Source organism: Octopus bimaculoides, chromosome 4 (assembly GCF_046866305.1).
Source record: "Octopus bimaculoides isolate indiv1 chromosome 4, ASM4686630v1, whole genome shotgun sequence".
NCBI lineage: Eukaryota > Metazoa > Mollusca > Cephalopoda > Octopoda > Octopodidae > Octopus > Octopus bimaculoides.
In genome coordinates, this window is record NC_142931.1 from 103,755,435 (window position 1) to 103,779,255 (window position 23,821).

Genomic DNA, 23,821 nt, shown 5'->3' on the forward strand with positions numbered 1-23,821 from the left:
AACTAAAAATCTTCAAAGTGGTGCCCTAGTATGGCCACAGTCCAATGACTGAAACAAGTAAGAAAAAAGAAAAAAAGTAAAAGAACTTTATCTTTGATATTTTAGTATTCTCCACATCACACTGACTGGACCAATTTTTGTCTCCGGGTACTTTTGATAGCGCAGAACATAAAACTGTGAATGATGGGGTTTAATAGCCTGGAAAATTTACAAAATTAAGAATAGTGTTTTTTGTTGAGGTGAGATTTGACAGTGAATGGAGTAGAGGATTTGAGTCTCCTGGCAGTTTAAGCAGTGAACGATGGTCTTACTGATCAGTAAAGCATTTAATTATTAGATCAAATACCAAGGAAAAGCTAATCACTTATCAAATCTGAAAATTATTCTAGAATACAAAAATCTGAATCCCCAAGTGGAAAGTTCAACCTTGGAATTTCAGTTTAGTTTTAACAGCTCTACTTGCTTCAACCAACCCAACTGAAAATACACATACACTTGCTCTGTAAGGGATTGGATACTATTAAGAATAACAGCTGGTGAAAATTGTGTGTGTGTATATATATTACTCCTTACTCTTTTACTTGTTTCAGTCATATGACTGCGGCCATGCTGCAGCATTGCCTTTAGTCGAGCAAATCACCCCAGGACTTATTCTTTGCAAGCCTAGTACTTATTCTATCGGTCTCTTTTGCTGAACTGCTAAGTTATGGGGACGTAAACACACCAGCATCGGTTGTCAAGCGATGTTGGGGGGACAAACACAGACACACAAACATACACACACACACACACACATATATATACATATATAAGACGGGCTTCTTTCAGTTTCCACCTACCAAATCCACTCACAAAGCTTTGGTCGGTCTCAGGATATAGTAGAAGACACTTGCACAAGGTGCCACACAGTGGGAATGAACCCGGAACCATGTGGCTGGTAAGCAAGCTACTTATCACATAGCCACTACTGCGCCTATATATATATATATATATATATATATATATATATATATATATATATACACATGTATAGGGAATGACCACTAGGTGGACATCGAATATGCTAGAAAGAGGTCATCAACGACCCAACCACAAAGAAAAAAAGAAAAATAATGTTCTCCATAGAACATTCTGAAGAACAATATTTTTCTTTGTGGTTGGTCGTTGATGACCTCTTTCTAGCATATTGGATGTCCACCTAGTGGTCATCCCTTATACATGTGTAATACAATTTTTCTGAATTTTCAGATTTTTTTATATGCTAGGCCACTTGGTTTTAAATGGAATTAATATTCAATTTATCACCCTATCTATATAAATATATATATATATAGAACAGATAAGAGAAGTGAGGTGAGAGAGTAAATGTTCATTCCATTCAATTACAGCTATATATGTTCATATATATCATCATCATTGATTAACATCTGTTTTCCATGCTGGCATAGGTTCGATAATTTGATAGGAGTTGCCAGCTGGAGAGTTATCCAGACTCCAATTGTCTATTTTGCCATGGTTTCAATGGCTGGATGCCCTACCTAATGCCAACCACTTTACAAAGTGTACTGCGTGCTTTTTACATGTTGGATGAGTTTATGTAGCACCAGAATGAGAGCATTTTACATGACACACACACACAAATATATGTTCATATATATATATATATATCTTAATATATAAATCTGAAATTGTGTGTTTGTGTGAAGTCTTTTTGAATGTTTATAGAAATCCACATTTTCCACTTTTTCGTAAAAATTTTTACATCAATGGAATTTTCTCGATCTGAACTTTCCACTGCAGTAATTAGATTTTTTAAAATTCCGTTTACTTTGTGTGATTTAAGGGAGATTTGGCTGTTGTTTCTAGCAACTTTTATATTTCATCCCTGCTACCTGGAACGCCATTCTTACACACGCGCTCAACATAAAAATATAGAGAGTAAAAGTAAAAGAGGGAGAGAGAGAGAGAGAGAGAAAGTGATACATACAACGTCATAGATTAAACTTTCATCTCAGTATTCTTTACCTATTTTTCATAACATAGATACGTAAAAACACACACAACCACACATATATGACCTGTGACAACAACATACACATTGCTCTCAATCTCTATTCATTTCTCCCCCTCTTCCTCTCTCGCTCTCTCAAACGTATACACGTGCAAGTAAACAATCATTCACATCGTGGTATATTTACAAAACATTGATGGCATAACTACAGAGTTGTATCCCCCAACTTTGGAAGGTCATAACTTTCATAAAAATGAATTTTTTTTTAATGAAATTTTCTATGCATATATTATTTATTATGTAGATTCCAAATATACAAAAATTTTCGGTGAAAGTGTTTTGGAAGGGGGTGGGGTACAATATTCGGAAATTCCTCTTAACTTCCAGGAAAATGAATATTTTTTCATGAAATTTTGTACAAATGTATCTTGATGTATATACATTTCAAGCATGTAGGAATTTTGAAGGAAACAACTGCAGGTTATTTTTGAGAAGTGTTCCCCACTCGGTGGTGTTTCGGAGCAAGTCGTCCATATTTGTTTCATTTTTCTCTATTATTTGCTTATGTGCATCCTTAGATTTCTAATGAAGTAATAGGCAGTGAAGAGAAGCAGTCATAAGAAAACTTTTAACTACCCCTATTCCTTTCTTTCCCCCTCTCGAAAGCATACACGTGCAAGTACACAATCATTCAGTAAAATATAACTCATGTTCGTCAATGTTTTGTAAATTTACCACGATTTTCACTAGGGTGTTAGGGTTAGGGTTTTAGGGTCAGGGTTAGGGTTTAGGATTAATGTTACAGTTACGTTTTTTAGGGTCAGGGTTAGGGTTAGGGTTTAGTGTTAGTGTTAGGGTTAGTGTTAGGATTAGGTTTAGGATTAGGGTTGGGTAATCGTGCGGGTGTTAATCTGAAAAATTACACATATGTGAAAAGTACCGACCCTGCCATCTATTATAACTTTTATTGTTCTGTTTAACATATACATAGATTATGCCTCCAAAGAAGAGAGTTTGCTGGGAAAAGACAGCAACCGGTTTAAAATGACAGCCACAGACTGCAGCAATTCACCACATTCCAGTAGCTATTTTGAACATAATGCAAAATGGTGCATCAACATCTTCTGCCCAATCTGATAGAATTCTGGCAAAACTGTTTAGCAACAGATCGACAGCAACTGCTTCATCACAAATTGCCATCCTAGCTCCTGTGAAAAGGGATTACCCTGCTATGTATAATCAGGGCAGCGCAAAAAGTTGTTTTGCACAAGCATTTCTATAGCCAATTACACGGATGAAATTTACGTATGCCTAATAATTTTACGCAAAACAGCCTTCAGACTTTCCCTATTAATTTCATCATCTTTTGAATTATGAACGTATTTACATCATAAGGGTTTTTTCATTGTAAGGCTTTCATTTTTAGTTGATTTTCAGCTAGCAAGACTTATCGTAGATGGCATAATAAGTCACACCAGGACAAGGTCGGGTTATACTGCAAGTATATATATATATATATATATATATATATATATAAGTCAGTAAATGGTGGAGCTGTGTTAACCACACGTGGAGAAATAATAGGAAAATGAAAAATAATAATAATAATAAGGCAGAATGCTAAACTGAAAGCATATTTTAATACAGATGTGCATAAGGAGGATTAAAAAGGATTTCTAACTGGCTTTCATTGCATGGCAAATTTTCAAGAAGAGGGGAAAAGAAAATAATGTTTTTTACAAAAATATATAAAAAAATAAATATACCAATACATTATATCGTCTTTGAGTTTTTAAAGTTCAATGGTAATCCATGTAGATAATCGTTAGATAAATTAGGATGCATGGAATTAAGAATCATGCTGTGTTTAAAAAAGGCTGAGAGTTTATGTGTTAAACAGGAAGTGTGGTGTCAAAACAGGAAGTGTGTGTAAGGGAAGACAATTCTGTGGAAAACCCACAGAATTGTCTTCCCTTACACACACTTCCTGTTTTGACACCACACTTCCGGTTTAACACAAACTCTCAGCCTTTTTTAAACACAGCATGATTCTTAATTCCATGCATCCTAATTTATCTTACGATTATCTACATGGATTACCATTGAACTTTAAAAACTCAAAGACGATATAATGTATTGGTATATTTATTTTTTTATATATTTTTGTAAAAAACATTATTTTCTTTTCCCCTCTTCTTGAAAATTTGCCATGCAATGAAAGCCAGTTAGAAATCCTTTTTAATCCTCCTTATGCACATCTGTATTAAAATATGCTTTCAGTTTAGCATTCTGCCATATTATTATTATTTTTTATTTTCATATATATATATATATATATATAAATATATATATGTACTTAGATACTTAAAGAAGTTTTGGCTAGAATTGGCTCAAGCTACGACAAACTTAATAACACCATCTAGAAAAATCATTTTAATGATGTTTCATATTACAGTCATCTTTTGGGTACCAAAACCCATTCAAGTAAAGAGTTATTGTTTGCAGTGATATCTATAGGTGTAGGTGGTTTATCTGAAATTTGTTAGAGATATTCATCCAGGAAGTATTTGAATGTTATGAGGTCTTTTTCTTCTCTTATGTGTCTTGGCATGATATCAAATAGAGTCAGGCCAGTTGAGATGAACTAGTTCTGTCTTAGTGTTGTGATGTGAGGCAAACAAGATTTCTGTAGAGGACAGATGGCATGAATGAACTTTAAATTGATGCCAACATCATTTGTGCAATGCTGTTAGAATATTTTCTACATCATACAAAAGATATAGCACCCATGGTGACATTGGAAAGAATAAAATTTGAGTTTCCCAAGACCATCCTAATAATTAAGACCTGTCATGTCATCTATTTTTTGTGATCAATCTCTGAGGTGCTTCAATTTAAAAAATATTTTGTGTCATGTAAGGAGACAGCAGCAGACAACAATATGCAAGAAGAGTATGGGTAAAGGTGAAGAAGAAGAAAATATAGTAGGAGCATCTGTAGACTGTGGGCCATGTCAGCTTGTTGTTTATGAGGGCATTCCAGCTTAAGTTGTTGTCAACAGTTACTCTGAGGTCCCTGGTGGTGTTTGAGGCCAGATGGTTTCTATTCAAGAGAAGAGTATATGGTAGCTTAAGTGCAGCCTCTTTAATTCAGAATTATACTTGTTTAGCTGCAGATTGTGTTTCTCCACCCACTGGATAACAACAAGCAAATCCAACTGGAGATATTAGTCCAGTTTCCTGCCCCATTGCATGCATGTATGTATGTATATATGTATATTTATTTGCTTGTTCATATCCAATCAAAAAATAGCCTTCTAATTGATGATAGATCCACCTCTCTTGTGGATTCCAAGACTTTAGGGCTGCAACTATAAATGAGGGCATGATGAAAGGTAGGTCTGGTGAGACTGAAAAACTACTGGAGTGAAAATGAATAGATGTTTGTCGTGTGCAAGAAGTATGATAGGAAGGATCCTCAACCAAACTCTTCACAGTCAAAGACAGATATACAAATTCATCTAGGGGAGTAACAGTGATGGAAGGGGTGGAGTAGGCATATTGTTAGTTGAGAAATGGATAGAAAAAGTAATTGAGGTTGTGAGGGTATGTGATAACATTATCAAGATGAGAGTAGTTATAAGCACCTAAAAAGTGATAGCTATCATGGTGCATGCCCCATAGGCAGGACTAATGGAAGTACAGAAGGACTGCTACTATGAGACCCCATTGCAGGCTATTTCGATGATGACTGATGGCAACTTTATAATCGTGGCTGGTGAGTTCAACAGTCATGGTGGCCAACATGCCAATGGCTTCCTCAACATATATGAGAGAGAAATGAAGCGTAGAGCTCCTGGAGTCTAGTGATGCAATGGATCTAACAATTTGTAACACTGTAAGCCAGCCAAATATCTTGTCACCTACAAATCTGGTGTACACACAAATCAGATAGATTACACTCACATCAAGAAAGGAATTAGAGCTAGGAAAACACAGAAACATGTGAAGACATGAAGAAGGAAGATATGAAAACTGAAAGATCCCACAATCGGGAACAGATTTAGAGAAGTTCTAACTGATGTATACGACTGCAGAGAGGTAGATTTAGATACTTGTAATGTGGATGAAAACTGGGAATTTCTATGTAATAACTTGCTCAAGGATACTGAACAGACATGTGGCTGGAGCAAAGTCCCAACCAAGCTATATACATCTATACATATATATGTATGTGTGTATATATATATATATATGTATGTGTGGAGCCGCAATGGCCCAGTGGTTTGGGCAGTGGACTTGTGGTCATAGCATCGCGGTTTCGATTCCCAGACCGGGCCTTGTGAGTGTTTATTGAGTGAAAACACCTAAAGTTCCACGAGGCTCCCTCAGGAGATGGTGGCGAACCCTGCTGTACTCTTTCACCACAACTTTCTCTCACTTTTACTTCCTGTTTCTGTTGTGCCTGTAATTCAAAGGGTCAGCCTTGTCACGCTGAATATCCCCGAGAACTATGTTAAGGGTACACGTGTCTGTGGAGTGCTCAGCCACTTGCACTTTAATTTCACAAGCAGGCTGTTCCATTGATCGGATTAACTGGAACCCTCGATGTCGTAAGCGATGGAGTGCCAACAACAACAACAACATGTATGTATGTGTGCACACATACATATATACACATATATGTAAAATTAAACAGAAACCATTCAACTTATTTTAAAGTTGAAAAAACAAATGTAAAAATGCCTTCAATGTTTTAGTTGTTTTTTATCAGAAATGTGAAATTCAATGCAAATTATTTTGTTTTTCCATTTTAACAATGAAATATTTTTAAACATAACAAAACAAAGAAACAAATAGATCTTGATGAAGTAAGTAATTAATAGTCCAAAACTTAATCATTTTCGAACATTAGCTTCATTATTTTGTAACTTTTCTTCTTCTTCTCTTCTTGTGAAGACTGTTACTGCCTTTCTTCTTCCTTACATTTGACATTTAATATTTCTAACTCAATACTACCATATTGTTTTCATTTCACATTTTTTACCACATCAATTACAATAAGTCTTATTTCACAATGCTTCATTGTTCGTTAAGAAAAAAATATACAGAAAACAAATTAATATTGCATTAGAAACAATTAAATTCAATGATTTGGTTGTTTTTCCCCTCATAAATAATTTGTATTATTTTTAATCAATAACTCTTAACAGAAATAACAATACACTTACCCAACATTTTCCCAGTTTTATATACAATGTTGCTTTATATTATCGATGTGTTTATGGTGCATTATATTACATCATAATCGTCATTTTAAAGTTTACTTTTCCATGCTTGCATGGGTTGGATGGAGTATATTTGAGGCAGATTTTCTACAGCTGAATGCCTTTCCTGTTACTAACCCCCACCTACAAGGTAATATTTCCCCATAGCCAGACATATTCTCACAGAATATTGGCAATGGATGACACTGCTTCTATGACAGAGAGATACTCATTTACAACTATCACCTGATATCAAGACAAAAAGAACAAATACACACACACACACACACACACACACACACAGAATATATACTGGGCTTCGTTCAGTTTCTGTCAACAAAATTCACTCACAAGAATTTTGTCAGCCCAAAGCTATAGCAGAAGACACTTGCCCAAGGCACTACACAGTGGAGCTGAACACAGAACTGTGTGGTTGGGACGCAAACTTCTTACCACACAGCCACAACTGTGCCTACATATATTAACTATGTTGCACTAAGGTGATGAACTGCACTTTGTAAGTTCAAACCCCAGCCAGATATTATACTGGAGTTGTTTTAATTCAAATCTAACATTTTAAAAATCATGCAGAAATTTTCAGTATGCAGTTTTGTTATAACCTGATGACATTTCTATGCATTCCACACAAAATATCTGATGAATTCTTATTCCTCTTCATTATAAACTGTTACATTTCTTTGTCAACATTTGATTTCCAAAACTTCCATTCAACAACACCACACATTCTGGATTATTTCACTATTTTAAAATTTTAAAAAAAAAAAGGCACAGACAAAAAAAACAATCTATTGCCTTTAAGCTATATTCTAAATATAATTTATAAGACATTCAATATGTGCTATGCGTACACTGAAAAAACAACAAAATTACTTGATATATTTGTAATAGAAAAAATTCAGAAACAATGGCTTAGAACACTAAGCTAATATATCATTTAATAATGAAATCGCTCAGAACTATGGCTTCACAAAACTGTATTATACAAGGATATACTTCCTCTGCCATAGCACACAGTTTTCAACATTTACATGTAAGATATTGTGTGTACTTAACACACAATAAACAGCTAATGTCTTGTCTTAACAACACTGCAATCAGATTCTCATATACCTAAAGATCAAATCCAATTACACACACACATTATATTACTAATTACATACGTATGTATGTACGTAAATACATACGTACATACATAAACACACACTCATACATACATACATACATACATACATAGTCAATGCTATTCTTGTTAAAGAATAATAAATATGTACTCTACAAGAGTATGGAGTAATCCTTCAACTTAATATAAAACTGTTTTTATCGTAACTGGACAGAAAAACAAACATTGGTATATATATATATACAAGGAAGGTGTCAGTAAGGTGAAAGTTGGCAATGTCTATAGAATGAATTTAGTGTACAAGTAGGAGTTCACCAAAGATCAATTCTCAGCCCCCTCTTGTTCATCACAGTCCTCCAGGCCATAACTGGAATTTAAAACAGGCTGTTCTTGGGGGTTCCTTTACACTGATGACATTGTTGTTATAGCTGAATCACCACCTGAACTAGAGAAAAAATTTCAGGTGTTGAAGCAAGGTCTGGTCTGGAATCTAAGGGCCTTTGAGTCAATTTAAACCAAAGTCCTAGTAGTAGAAAAATGGACAACTCTCAAATCCCTTCAGGGAGATGACCCTGATCAATATGTAGGAAAGGTGTTAGTAGAAACTCCAGCAAAAGCTATGGATACATAAGAAGTGCAGTGGTATCACATGAAAGTTAACAGCAAAAGTAGTCTGTGCATGGCAGATGTGCAGGTATAATAAACACTAACAATGTACACAGTATAGACTTCCTCAAATTCCCAAGATGATCCTTAGATGTAGTAGATAGCTTCCATTACCTAGGCAACCAAGTTAGCAGTGGAGAAGGAAGTTCTGAATTACTAGAATAAGAACAGGCTGGGCAAAGTTGAGAGAGCTGCTACCTTTGTAGGTAACAAAGGGCCTCTCCCTAATAGTGAAAGGTAAATTGTATGATGCTTGAGTACATACAGCTATATTCCATGGCTGTGAAACATGGGCTATGAATAAAGAGAACATGTAAAGGTTTGAAAGAAGTGAAGCCAGCATCCTCTGCTGGATGGATAATGTCAGTGTGCATGTATGGCAGAATAAATAATTTAAGAGAAAAACTAGCATCAGTTGTAGTGTGCAAGAGAGAAGACTGTGCTGGTATGGTCATGAGATGCATGTGGATGAGGGCAGCTGCAGAAAAAAGTACCAATCTCTAATTTTGGAGGGAACCTGTTAAAGGAGTAGACCTAGGAAGACATGGGATGAAGTAGTAGGAAAGGATGTTCAGATGTTGCGCCACACAGAGGTGATGACTGGGAACTGAGACTTCTGTTAGTTTGCTGTGCTTGAGAAAACACATCAAGCTAAGTAAAACTGTGACTGTCTATACATACAGGTATGTCCTCTTATGTCCCTCTCTCAGATGAGAGGTACTTCTCTTGAGGGCTCATAGGTGCTGATGTCACATAAAAAAGACTCTTGCTGGTGCCATGTAAAAGCACCTGTGCTGGTGCCACATAAAGCGCCCATGCTGGTGCCATGTATAAAACACCTACTACACTCTGTGAAGTAGTTGGCATTAGGAAGGACATCCTGCTATAGAAACGATGCCAAGTAGGAACCTGGGTAGCTCCCCAGCTGTCCAGTTCCTGTCAAACTGTCTTACCATACCAGTATGGAAAGCAGATGTTAAATGATGATGATGGTGATGAAATGCACACACACACACACACACACACACACACACAATGCACACACACATTACAATACTAATTACATTAAAATCTGATTATACCAAATCAGACTAGAGTCTCGTACAGCCTTTCAGCTTGCCAGCCCTGGTTAAACCATCCAACCCATGCCAGTATGGACAATGGATGTTAAATGACGAGAATGATGATGATATGGTTCAAAAATACACACCAAAAAGACACAAATATAAGGTGAAAGAACAACAAACAAGGTGTCTTAGTTTAATGCTCACGAAAAATGTGAGATGTGTTTAACATTTTGAGCCTATGCTCCTCTACAGAAAGAATAGATGAAGAAAGGAAACAGATGGAAAGAAAAGAATGAAGAGAAAAAAAACATATCTGCATATATATATATATATATATATATATATATATATATATATATATTACAGACATACACTACAATATAAAAAAAAAATAACACCTCCCTCAAAATTTCTACCAAAAGCATCATTTAAAACAGCACTAGGTGTTACTTTGAACTATTCCTCACAATTCTTACTGAAAATGCATTATATTTGCTTACTGTAGTTTCTTAGTTCACAGAGCTGCTTTCAGATCATGCCATAGGAAAAAAATATCATTCTTCAAGAGAAGAAAGGATGTGAAGCAGACCAACCAAGACACCCCATCCCTTAAAATACAGAAATCTCCAGGAAATAATGACATAAAAATTTTCTGTCATGCATACACAAAACATTAGAATGAAATATCTTGCAACCTACCCACATATCTATTTACTCCACCACTCTGTGTGTGTGTATATATATAAAGTGTTTTCAATACATATATATATGTATATATTGAAAACATTTTCAAAATAATAATAATAAAGAAATATGCAGGCACCTCATACATAAAGATAAACAAAGACATCTAATACACCCACACATAAACAGGCATATATGTACATAAACACAGGCACTTAACACACATAAACAGACAGCTAATATATATATATATATATATATATATATATATATATATATATATATATATATATATGTATAAACAAAGATTCTAATATACAAATATAAACACAGACATCTAATATATACACATGTATAAACACAGATATCTACTATATATACAGATATAAACAGACATCTAATATATACACATATATAGAGATGTTGACTATTCATACAGATATAAACATAGACATCTAATATACACACGTCTAAACACAGACGTTTACTATGTTTACAGATATAAACAAAGACATCTAATATATGCACATAGATAAACACAGACAACTAATACATACACACATAAACTCACACACATAATACATACACATACAAACATACGTATCTAATACATATACACTATTAACACACACCAAATATATACACACATATAAACATATATTAATATATACACGTACAATCACAGACATCTGATATATACCCATATATGTAGTTGTGTGGTTAAGAAGTTTATTTTCCAACCATATGGTTTTGGGTTCAGTCCCACTGTGTCACACCTTCAGCAATAGCGTTTCTGCAGCACCAGGCTGACCAAAGCCTTGTTAGTGGATTTAGTAGATGGAAACTGAAAGAAGCCTATCATGTGTGTGTGTGTGTGTGTGTGTGTGTGTTAGTATCTCCTTGGCTTGACATGTTTTAATAGTTATAAATAAGCATCACCACCATACAAGCAGTGTCTTTTATTTCCAATCTCCTGTGAAAATCTGTCTGGTCATGGGGAAATATAACTTTATTTTGGAGTTGGTGACAGAAAGGGGTATCCAGATATAGAAATCTACCTCAGCAATATCCATATGACCTATGCTAGCATGGAAAAATGGAAGTTAAAACAATGACGATATAAAAACACACACACACACACCTAATATATACACAACGTTGGTAATAGAATAAGAACCAATACGTTCTCGGATGGATATCAATAATAGTGACATGTATCATTATATTCCAATATTATCTTTTAGCTGTGGCCATGCTGGAGCACTGCCTTGAAGAGTGTTTTTATAGTTGAATCAATTGAGCCCAGTACTTAATTGTTTTAAAGCTTGATACTTATTTTATTGGTCTCTTTTGTCAAACTGATAAGTTACGGGGACATAAACATACCAACACCACAGTTGTCAAGAGGTGGGGGAATGAACAAACACACATGTACACATATGCATATATATATATATATATATATATATATATATATATATATATATATATATATATATGTATATATGGGAGAATTTACAAAAAAAACAACAGACAAGGACAGGTGGTGTAAACAACAAAAGGATCTATTAGTTTAATGCTCGGGAATAGAGAAAGTCTTTAACGTTTCGAGCTACGCTCTTCAACAGAAAGAAACGAGGAGAAAAACAATTGATAGAAATAGCAAGACAACAAAAGAATGAAAGAGACCTCGATATTATGTAAATAGAGGAATTTATCTGTAAATATAATATGTGACAATTATTTGGTAGCCATGATAAAACTCCGAGTTTCAGATGTTGGGGCGGAAACCCATGCCAGCATCTCTTCAGTTATCGGGCCATCGAAAAAATGCTATGAAAATGACTGTTAAACAAAGGGAAATTACTGTGTGATTGACCGTTATGAAGACAAAAGAGCTATTAGAATGACCACTAAGTAAGGGGAGGCAGTAAAAATATTTATAGTAATCGCGTAAGCGTGCATGTCCATACATACACATACACGCCCGCACACCCACTTACATACACCTATATGTATATACTCATCCACCCTCACTTGAAACACACACATGCTCACCTACACATTCGCCAAAAAAATATATACATACCCGCATACACGCTTGCACACACACACATGTCTATATATGCACATGCACAAGAAAAAACAGGGCTAAAGGCAAAATACAGAAAAATGTGTAAAAAAGTGTAAAAATAAGCAAAAAGAGTAAAACACGTCTATATACTCGCATGCACGCACACATACATCTATATACGTTGGGCAAGAGTTTTCCTGACGTATACTTTGTCATTTACAAAGATGATGCCCTAGCTTTAATCGCAAATACCAATGGACCAGCACCGGATCGGTTTAGGAAGGACATTATCCATTTGATGAAAACCTTCGATCTTAGCATAACTACAGATACCAACCTGACAGTTGTCAATTTCCTAGATGTATCCTTAGATCTAAATAAGAATATTTATAAACCTTATAGGAAGCCCAACGATAGACTTAGTTATATTAATGTGGGTTCCTGCTATCCCCCCATAGAGTTTTAAAATTTAGTTAAGAACATTAGTAAAAGAATTTCTAGCCTCTCCTCCATTTTTCTGTATTTTGCCTTTAGCCCTGTTTTTTCCTGTGCATGTGTGTATATAGATGTGTGTATGAACCGTTTTTGTGTGCGTGTGTGTGTGTGCGAGCGTGTATGCAGGTATGTATATTTTTTTTTGGCGAATGTGTGGGTGAGCATGTGTGTTTCAAGTGAGGGTGGATGAGTATATACATATAGGTGCATGTACGTGGGTGTGCGGGTGTGCATGTGTATGTATGGACATGCACACTTACGCGATTACTATGAATATTTTTACTCCCTTACCATTACTTAGTGGTCATTCTAATAGTTCTTTTGTCTTAATAACGGTCAATCACACAGTAATTTCCCTTTGTTTAATGGTCATTTTCATAGCATCTTTTTCGATGACCTGTTAACTGAAGAGATGCCGGCATGGGTTTCCACCCCAACATCCGAAACTTGGAGTTTTATCATGGCTACCGAATAATTGTTACATATTATATTTACAAGATATATTATATATATATATCTATATATATATATACACTACAAGATTCTTTTAGTTTCTATGTATGAAATCCACTCACAAGGTTTTGGTTGGCCTGAAACTATAGTAAAAGACACTTGCCCAAGGTGCCATGCAGTGGAACTGAATCTGGTACCATGTGCTTGGGAAGCATACTTCTTACCACACAGCCATGCCTGTGTCTACAGTGATATATGTATGTATGTGTGTGTGTATATATACTATAATGGAGAAAGCTACTTATTAATTAGATATGTAACAATTACTAAAAGAAAACAATATTAAAAGCTTGCCCATCTGGAAATATTTTTTATTAATTCATGTTCTAAGAAATTTCCTATAATTTTGATTTCTGAAGTTTATTGAATTTTTTAAAACTCCAAATTCTCACAAATTTAAATATTCATTGCATTCACTGCGTCCAATTCTTCATAAATTTAAATATTCATTGCATTCACTGTTAAGTAGATTTTAATGTTTAATAATAAAGACTATTAATTAGTTGCAGACAACATTTTATGTTTTTATTTGCAACAGTCTCTCATTCTCGCTTGCCTCTATTTTCATTAATGATAATTTAATAATAGCTACATAACCTTGATATGAGACACAATTTCAAGAATATTATCAGTTTCCGGAGTTTGTTAAATGAATATTTTTGATAAAATGAAAATTTTTTAATATACTGGTATAATTTTTAAGTGATTATGTGTTGAATGAATGCATGCTAGTACACAAAATAGCTGTATAATTTTGATACGAGACACAATTTCAAGAATATTATCAGTTTCCGGAGTTTGTTAAATGAATATTTTTGATAAAATGAAAATTATTTTATATACCGGTATAATTTTCTCTTTTTAAATGAAGTGATTTTGTTGGTATGGCTACTCGAAATGCTATAAGCCTTACAATAACAACTATGTGATTGCTGCTATTTCTAGCATGCTAAACAAGATAGTTTTTAACGAGCATTTATTTATATATAATATGTGACTGAAAAAGAAAATTTAGCAGCAAAAGCATAATGGCAGAGAGAAAGATGGGCAACTGAATCACATGTCTGAATATGCATGGAGACATGGACATGATTCTGTTTCCATTACACATGACCGACTGGTTAGAGTATCTTGAGAGGAGAATATTCTACTTCAAAATAATGGTGTCAGATCACAAATTGTTGATGCAACACTAAAGAGATCTTTTCTTTGTGGCCATGTGGAAGTAGTGGAGTTGACAACCAATCTAAGATTTCTTACAGAAAGTGATTCTGATGAAAGAATGTTTGCTAATTACCTTCTTAATGTAGGAAATGGTACATTTTTGTTGAACAAAGCCTAAATGAATTAAAAATCAGACTACCCAATGAACTTTGGCTTGAAAGTGGTACTCTTTCAGATCTATGTGATCTTATATATGCTGACCTCAAAAATAACTTCACAAACCCTGTGTGGCTTGCAAATACAACTATTGTTACTCCAACAAATGAAGCAGCACAATTTGTGAATGATATTCTGTTGACCAGGATTCCTGGGGAGCTAAAAATATACAGAACCTAAGATACAGTTGATAATGAAACTCTGTACTCAATCGAGTTCATCAATAAACTTACACCATCAAGGTTTCCACCACACATTCTCAAACTGAAGAAGAAATGATGCATAATGCTTCAGAGAAATTTAGATGCTACTAATGGACATTGCAATGGTACACACTACATTATTGTCAGTTTACATGATCATGTTATTGAGGGTGAGGTTGTGTCTGGTCCTTATGCAGGATCAACTTTGCTAAGCCCAAGTATACCACATGTATCTCCATTTACATGCAAACTATTTCCTGTCAAGCTAGCTTTTGCCTTGACGTGCAACAAAGCACAGCAACAAATTGGAATGTATCTTCTGACATAGTTCTCACATGGTCAGCTGTATGTTGCATTATCTAGAGTTTGAAAGAAGGCTAATGTAAAAATATTGGTTGAGAGAAATGGAAACAGTTTGATTACTGACAATTGTGTCTACAAGGAGATACTACTTTAAAGCAAAATATGCTTTTTTAGCAAGTTTCAGTAAATAGAATTAACACATAAATTATATGTATAGCAACATATATTTTTGTGGAAGTAAATTGTTTTGGCATATTTCAACACATGCCGAATGGAAAATAGACATTAAGTGGTGATGATGATGATGATGATTAGCAACATATACACCAATATTAGTGGTACATATCAAAATATATTGGTATTAGTGATATATGTATCATGATATAGGTTTAACTTACAGCTATTGTTGTTGGGATTTCCCGGAAATCATATTGATCCTTTTTTGGAAGCTTTTCTCCAGCCAACAGTTCAAAAGTAGGTACCGTGCAAAACAACAATGAAATTAGGTTACGCAGTTTCTGCAAAATAGAAAAAAAAAGGCATATTAAATACCATAAAATGGAGTACCCTAACAAATGAATACGGGTTTCAAATTTTAGCATAAGGCCAGCAATTTTTGAGGGGGCAATTAAGTTTATTACATTGACCCTAACACTCAACTGGTACTTATTTTATTCACCTTGGAAGGACGAAAAGCAAAGTCAACCTCGGAGGAATTTGAATTCTGAAAGTAAAAATGGATGAAATGCTGCTAAGCATTCTTCTCGGAGTGCCAACAATCCTGTCAGCTTGCTGCCTTTACCTTAACAAATAAATATTAGTTTCAAATGTTGGCACAAAGCTAGTAAGTTAGGGGGAGGGGTAAGTCAATTACATTGACCTCAATGCTCCACTGGTATTTATTTTATTGATCCCAAAAGGTTGAAAGGCAATGTCAACTTTGGCAGAATTTGAACTCAAAATGTAAAGACAGATGGAATGCTGCTAGAAATTTTGTTTGGTGTGCTAACAACTCTGCCAGTTCAACACCTTTACCCTAACAAATAAATATTAGAATAAATATTAAACAAGAGCACTCAGAGAACACAAACCTCCACCAAGGCAACACCAACGTCCTTTCAATGATTACCCAGAGATGATTTTTAAAACGAGAATATCTGAAATAAACTCGACTGTTCTCACAAACTAAAATTAACCAGACCACTCTCAAAAATTAAGTAAAAAAAAAATGGCAAAATAATCCAGAATCTATGTTCAGTACTGACTTGATCCCAAAATCTAACCAGTTCATGCCAGTCACAAAGCCAAACATCCCTGAAAGTTTCATCCGAATCCATCCAACAGTTCTTGAGATATCTTGTCCACAGATAAACAATCAGACAAACATGACTGTAAACAATACCTCCGCCAAGGTGGAGGTAATTATTTAATACCATAAAGGATATATTACATACTCTTAAACACGGTACTTCAACCAATCTTGGTGTTATATTGGATATAAATATATACAGCTTGCAAAAACTAGTCAGTCTCTTTTACTGCTCAACATAACAATTACTTAGCAATTCTTCAAAATTCACAAACATGCATATTCATAGTAGCCACCCTACCTCTGCTACATTCAATTCTCTCTCTCTCACTCTGGCTGTCTCTGTATCTTTCTAACTCTATCTCTCCTTTTTTTTTATACTAGGGTAGCCAAGTATCTTCTCTACAGTAAGACACCTATCTCTATCCCTCAATTATACTCTACCCTCTCACATAGCACACAGCTACTTTCTTCACTTTCTCAGTTCCACCCCCTTTCGCAGCTGAGACGTCTTCATCTTGTAAGTTACTTGACAACCCCACTGGTGTTGGTGCCACATAAAAAGTACCCAGTATGCTCTGCAAAGTGGTTGGCATCAGGAAGGGGATCCAGCTGTAGAAAATAAGCCAAAGCAGATAATGGAACCTGGTGCAGCTCTCTGGCTTGCCTAACTCCTGTGAAATAGTTCAAATCATACTAGCATGGATGGCAGACATTAAATGATGATGATGATGATGATGATGGTGCTAATATGATCTGGTAGATTTGAACATGAATATCTGATTGCTGTTGTTTTTCATTATTGGAGAATATCTCCCTCCTTTGGTGATGTGTGCTCATAATACAAATGGCTAACCGCTGTAAGAGTACTTTGAGATGCCTTGTTGTGTGTTTACTCAGTCAAAGTCACTCCAATGGACTGATGAATCTAACAAGAGTATGGTCTCATTTATGGAAATCAGCAAACAAATTATTCTTTTCTATTTTAGGCACAAGGCCCGAAATTTTTGGGGAGGGGCCCAGTCGATTAGATCGATCCCAGTGTGCAACTGGTACTTAATTTATCGACCCTGGACGGATGAAAAGCAAAGTTGACCTCAGCGGAATTTGAACTCAGAACGTAGACAGATGAAATACTGCTAAGCATTTCGCCCAGTGTGCTAACGTTTCTGCCAGCTTGCTGCCTTTTATTTGCTGATGCCTGTTGATGTTTGCTAAACATTTCTAACCTCTTAACTGTAAAACTGAATTTCATGGTTATTTCAGTAACGATGTTATACATCTACCAAAAATAGAATTGTTTATTTTCTGCAAGTCATGTTTTCTCAATAAACTAGACATATCTCTTAACGAAAATAATTTCAAATATGACTTTCTTCAACAAAAGACAGACTGGTATATAAAACTGTTTTCCGCAAATACGGATAATGAAATTTTGAGTGGATACATCTTATTTCAGCAGTAAAAAGGTCAACATTCATTTGACAAAAAAATTCACAGTTACTCTATTGCGCTTAAGATTTGTTATATTTGTTTTTCTCAACATTCTATGACTGGCTCTGCGATAAACAAAACAGTCAAAACTATTTCTGCTGTCACTAAAATAAATCTAACATTGGTCAGCCTATATTAGTTATTATGAAAAGAGAATAATTTATCTAACTCTTTTGTTACTGTAATTCTACTGAAATACACTGCCTTTGTTATAATTTATTTTGAAAATGATGAAGAATTTAGGAAAATGTCTAGCATTATTAAGCTGGTGCTTGAAACATAAATAAACATGAAATTCGATGGAAGGTTTTTATTTAGATCATTTTAGAACAAGAAGATTGTATCATAGAACTAGGGCTGGTCGTAAGCTGGTTGGTAACAAAATTTCAACTTAAATCAACTTCTTGCATTTTTTTTTTATATTTGGCAGATGTCTTGTAATCTTCTCAAGGAAACTGCTTCATCATCATTTCCTGCTTTTTCTGCCTGTGGCAAAATGTGCACCAACATGCGATAGTTGTTGCTATAGTATTCAATTGTTGGCAAGAGCATTCAGAGAAACTACGTCATGCTGTGATGTTATCTTTCCATTTCTTAGGTTGCCAACCTCTGTTTATCTTTCCATTATTAGTACCTTCTAAACAGATCTTGCTGATGTCACCAACCAGTCACCTAGTGTGGCCAAATAATTTGAGTACTCTATTTTCGATGACAGAGATTGAGGTAATTTGGTTATTTGCCTTAGATCTTCAATTCTGACATGGCCTGAGAGTTTGGTGTTAGTAATAAGTTGCATTACATGATTTTGAAAGATTTCCTGTTCCTTTAGGACAACAAAAGTCCTGTGAGCACATTCTTGATAATATAAAACTACTGGAGGAATAAAGATATTGTAGATGCTTGATTTTATGTGGTTTGGGGTTTGTTTTGAAGTAAGTGCAATTTTGTTCTTATTTTTGCCTGTCATGGGCAATCTGCAGCCTGCAGGACTTTCTGAATGGTATGCCTAACAAAAAGTTACCTTAAATTGTGGTCCACTTCTCAAAAATGGTTGCCCATGCCTGCTCTATGTGGTCAGCCAATCTGTTAGAAATAGCAGCCAAATTGCCATCACACTGCATATTTAAAAAGGGGAGAACATACTGGATAATGTAGTTTTCGACACACAAAACTTAAAAGTCAGACAGGGTTCTATTATTGGTTTCAACCAATAGTCTTTGGCCATGCTGGGGCACCATTATGAATGGTCATGGTCGGAATACTTTCATCATGGGACTGAACTATGTTAAACAATCGCTTTATGTATAAAACAAATAAAGAGTAAATAAATGAAGGAGCTTTTATGTGGTCTTTGTAACGGCAATATAATTACCAAGGTCCCAGGTTCAATGCAGCCTTGCAGCACTTTGAGTATCTTCAACTGTAATGCCAGGTTGACCAAGTATCTTGTGAGAGGAACTGGTAGAGAGAAACTGTGTAGAAGTTTCTTATATATATCTGTATATATTTATTAGTGAGAAAACTGATCACCTAGTGTCTATTGTGATATTTGTATCACCTGCGATGGTCAAATAATCTTGTCATTTTTGTCATAACAAATAAAATGAACTAGTGTTTGGATTAAATAGATTGTATTGTAATCAATAATTCCATTATCTTTTAACATTTACTTGTTTCAGTCATTAGACTGTAGCTGTGCTGCGGCACCACCTTGGGGAACATTTTAGTCAAATGAACTTACTTCGGTACTTATTTTGTTAAGCCTAGTACTTATATTTTCTGAATCTTTTTTTTCTCTTTACCAAACCACTAAGTTACAGAGATGCAAGCACACCAACACCAGTCGTCAAAAAGTGGTGGGGAACAAACACACACACACACATGAAGGGTGCTGAGAAGTTTCTGGCTTTGAGTAACAAAATATGCAGAGGGATCAGTTAACTATGATTTTATTCAACATATTCCTCTCTCAGATTCAAACACTTATTGCAGTGGTCCTTCAGTTTTCCTAAGCCCTACAAAAGAACTAGGAAGGTTGGGCCTCTAGCGAGGCCTTTTGTAAGACCTTTTAAAGTCAGGAACTTTTCAGTATCCCCTCATATATATATATATATATATATAAGTTCAAAAAAAGGAAAAAGACAAAAAACAACGTGAGGACGTGATACAGATTGTGTTACTAGACGCTTGGGAGAGGAAAGAAAGAGAATTTGACGTTTTGAGCGGAGCTCTTCGGCGGAAACAAAGAAAGTCCAAAAAAGGGAAAAACGGATGAGGAAAAAACCGCCACCGATAGCCACAAGGTTACATTGATATATATATATATATATATATATATATATATATATACACACACACACACAATGGGTTGGCTTCTTTCACTTTCTTTCTACCAAGTTCACTCACAAGGCTTTGGTTAGCCTGAGGCTATAGTAGAAGACACTTGCCCAAGGTGCCATGCAGTGGGACTGAACTTGGAATCATGGTTGGGAAGTAAAATTACCACATAGCTACACCTGCGTCTTGTTCACCAGTTGTAAGATACATACATAAAATAATACAAATAACTACTAATTGCTGTATGACTGGCAATGAATGACTACAGCTATTGAAACAATATAGACCTTCATACAGTATAAGTGTAGGCATGGTTGTGTGGTTAGGAAGTTTGCTTTGCAACCAAGTGGTCTTGGGTTCAGTTCCACTGCATGGCACCTTAGACAAGTGTCTTCTACCGCAACCCCAGGCTGACTAAAGCCTTGTAAATCAATTTGGCTGATGGAAACTGTGTGAAAGCCTGTTGTGTGAGTGTGAGTGTGTGTGTGTGTGTGCATGCGTAATACATATATGTGCGTCTTATTCTTGTCCTCCCACCACCAGTGTTGGTTTGTTTACATCCTTATAACATAGTGCTTCATCAAAAGGCCAACAGAATAATCCGCCCGCATAGCTCAGTCGGTAGAGCATCAGACTTTTATAGGTCAACCTTACAAGTAATCTGACGGTCGCGGGTTTGTTTTCCTCTGTGGGCGTAAACCATTTTTTATAGGCGGAGGAGTGGCTGTGTGGTAAGTAGCTTGCTTACCAAAAACATGGTTCCAGGTTCAGTCCCACTGTGTGGCACCTTAAGCAAGTGTCTTCTACTATAGCTTCAGGCTGACTAAAGCCTTGTGAGTGGATTTGGTAGATGGAAACTGAAAGAAGCCCATCGTATATAAATCATCATCATCATCATCATCATCGTTTAACGTCTGCTTTCCATGCTAGCATGGGTTGGACGATTTGACTGAGGACTGGTGGACCAGGAGGCGACACCAGGCTCCAATCTGTATATATATATATATATATATATATATATATATATATGCATATATATATATATATATATATATATATATATGCATGTGTGTGTATATGTTTATGTGTGTGTGTGTCCCAACATCACTTGACAACCGATGCTGGTGTGTTTGCATCCCGTAACTTAGCAGTTCGGCAAAAGAGAACGATAGAATAAGTACTAGGCTTACAAAAAATAAGTCCTGGGGTCGATTTGCTCAACTGAAGCTGGTGCTCCAGCATGCCCACAGTCAAAATGACTGGAACAAGTAAAAAAAAAATAGAGAGAATAAGTATTTAAAAAACAAACAAACACAAGTATTAAGGTTGATTTGTTTGACTAAACCCTCCAAGGTACAGCTCCAGTATGGTCAAAGTCCAATGACTGAAACAAGTAAAGGGTAAAAGAAGAACGATATAACAGTCAATGACAAACATGTCTAAAAAAAAAAAGACAACAACGATTCCTCCTCCTCCTTCTTTAACATCTGTTTTACATACCAAAGCTGGCAAGCCAGAGTGCTGCACCAAGTTCCAGTCTAGCTTGGTTTGGTTTCTATGACTGGATGCCCTTCCTAATGCCAACTACTTTACAGTGTATGCTGGGTGCTTTTTACATGGCACCAGCACATGGCTCTTGCAAGCCAGTTCTCTTCATCATTGGGAGAGGCCTTAACACTTCTGCTGTGGTGGATAGGTCTTCTTGAATACAACAAGGCACCAGATATCTTGGTCCTTTGTCATCTCCTCTGAAAAGTTCAGTGTCCTGAAGTCGTCCTTCAGAACTTTGTCCCTTGTCTTCCTGGGTCTAACCTCTTTCACAATTTCCATCCACTTAGAGTGATTGGCACTTCATTATTGTATCATAAAATAAATATGTGATTAATTAATAAAACTTAATACAGTACAGCCATCAATGAAAAGCTACAGCTTGAAATGTCAACCAATTGCTTTATTCAATTGGTTATCTCTGACCCAGATCATCTGTTTCAGTAACACTAACTGAAACTACAGAATGATAACAAGTACCAGTAATATACCAGTACACCTGAGAAAGTGGGGAGTGAACTATTTCAACTTACTTTGTGGCTACCTACCTTTCTTCTCCCGTTTCTCCATTATTATCATCTTCGATGGGATTTGAGCAATTTTGACTGCTATTTTTTGCAGGTTGACAAAATGTATAAAGGAATATCATATTAGCTTGCTCAAAAAGGTGTTAGTGATTTAAGTGGAATGTCATAGCTACTGCAGTAACTGTAAGAACCCATCAAGTGACAGGAGAAACCACTGTCGTGTATTCAGAGCATGTAAGATAAAGAAATACTGATTATTTTCTATCGTACTGCCAGTGCTTGTGAAGTTAGTGTTGTTGTTGTGATTGTCTCAGGTGAACCTGTATTGGGTAGCAGTCCTCTGACACACAAGTAGTCACTCAAATAAAGTATGAGCCACAGATTCATTTCATTTCTCCAGTTACAGCATGTCTCCACTTAACTGAGGACTTTATTGTATACTCTGACATATAAAGAAGAATCATGTGAAGGAAGCCATGACATGGTTACTTCACTTGCAAAAAATTACAACCGAATCTTCCTCAAATACTACCTACTGTCTTAAAAACTAGTTAAATATGCAGGATAAATTTATGATGTTGTTTGAGAGACAGATACAACACACTTAAACTATGAGATCTATGACCAAGCAATTCAGTGCTTTATCTCCTTAACCATTGTATACCTACAACTATTATAGGTATAATTACAAAGGCAGTTAGCTGGCAGAATCATTACAGTGTTGGATAAAATGCTTAGCAGCATTTCATCTGTCTTTATGTTTTGAGTTCAAATTCTGCCAAGGTTGACTCTGCTTTTCATCC

The 23,821-nt window shown here is 35.5% G+C and overlaps 1 protein-coding gene across 2 annotated transcripts in view; it reads right to left on the reverse strand.

Moving 5' to 3' along the window:
- Window positions 1–23,821, reverse strand: part of LOC106883773 (protein broad-minded) — a 263,530-nt gene that overhangs the window by 47,292 nt on the left and 192,417 nt on the right. For both annotated transcript variants that reach the window (XM_089351129.1, XM_089351130.1), the window contains exon 22: window positions 16,202–16,321. In XM_089351129.1, coding sequence (XP_089207255.1) covers window positions 16,202–16,321 — 120 coding nt within the window. The remainder of the gene's footprint in view (window positions 1–16,201; window positions 16,322–23,821) is intronic.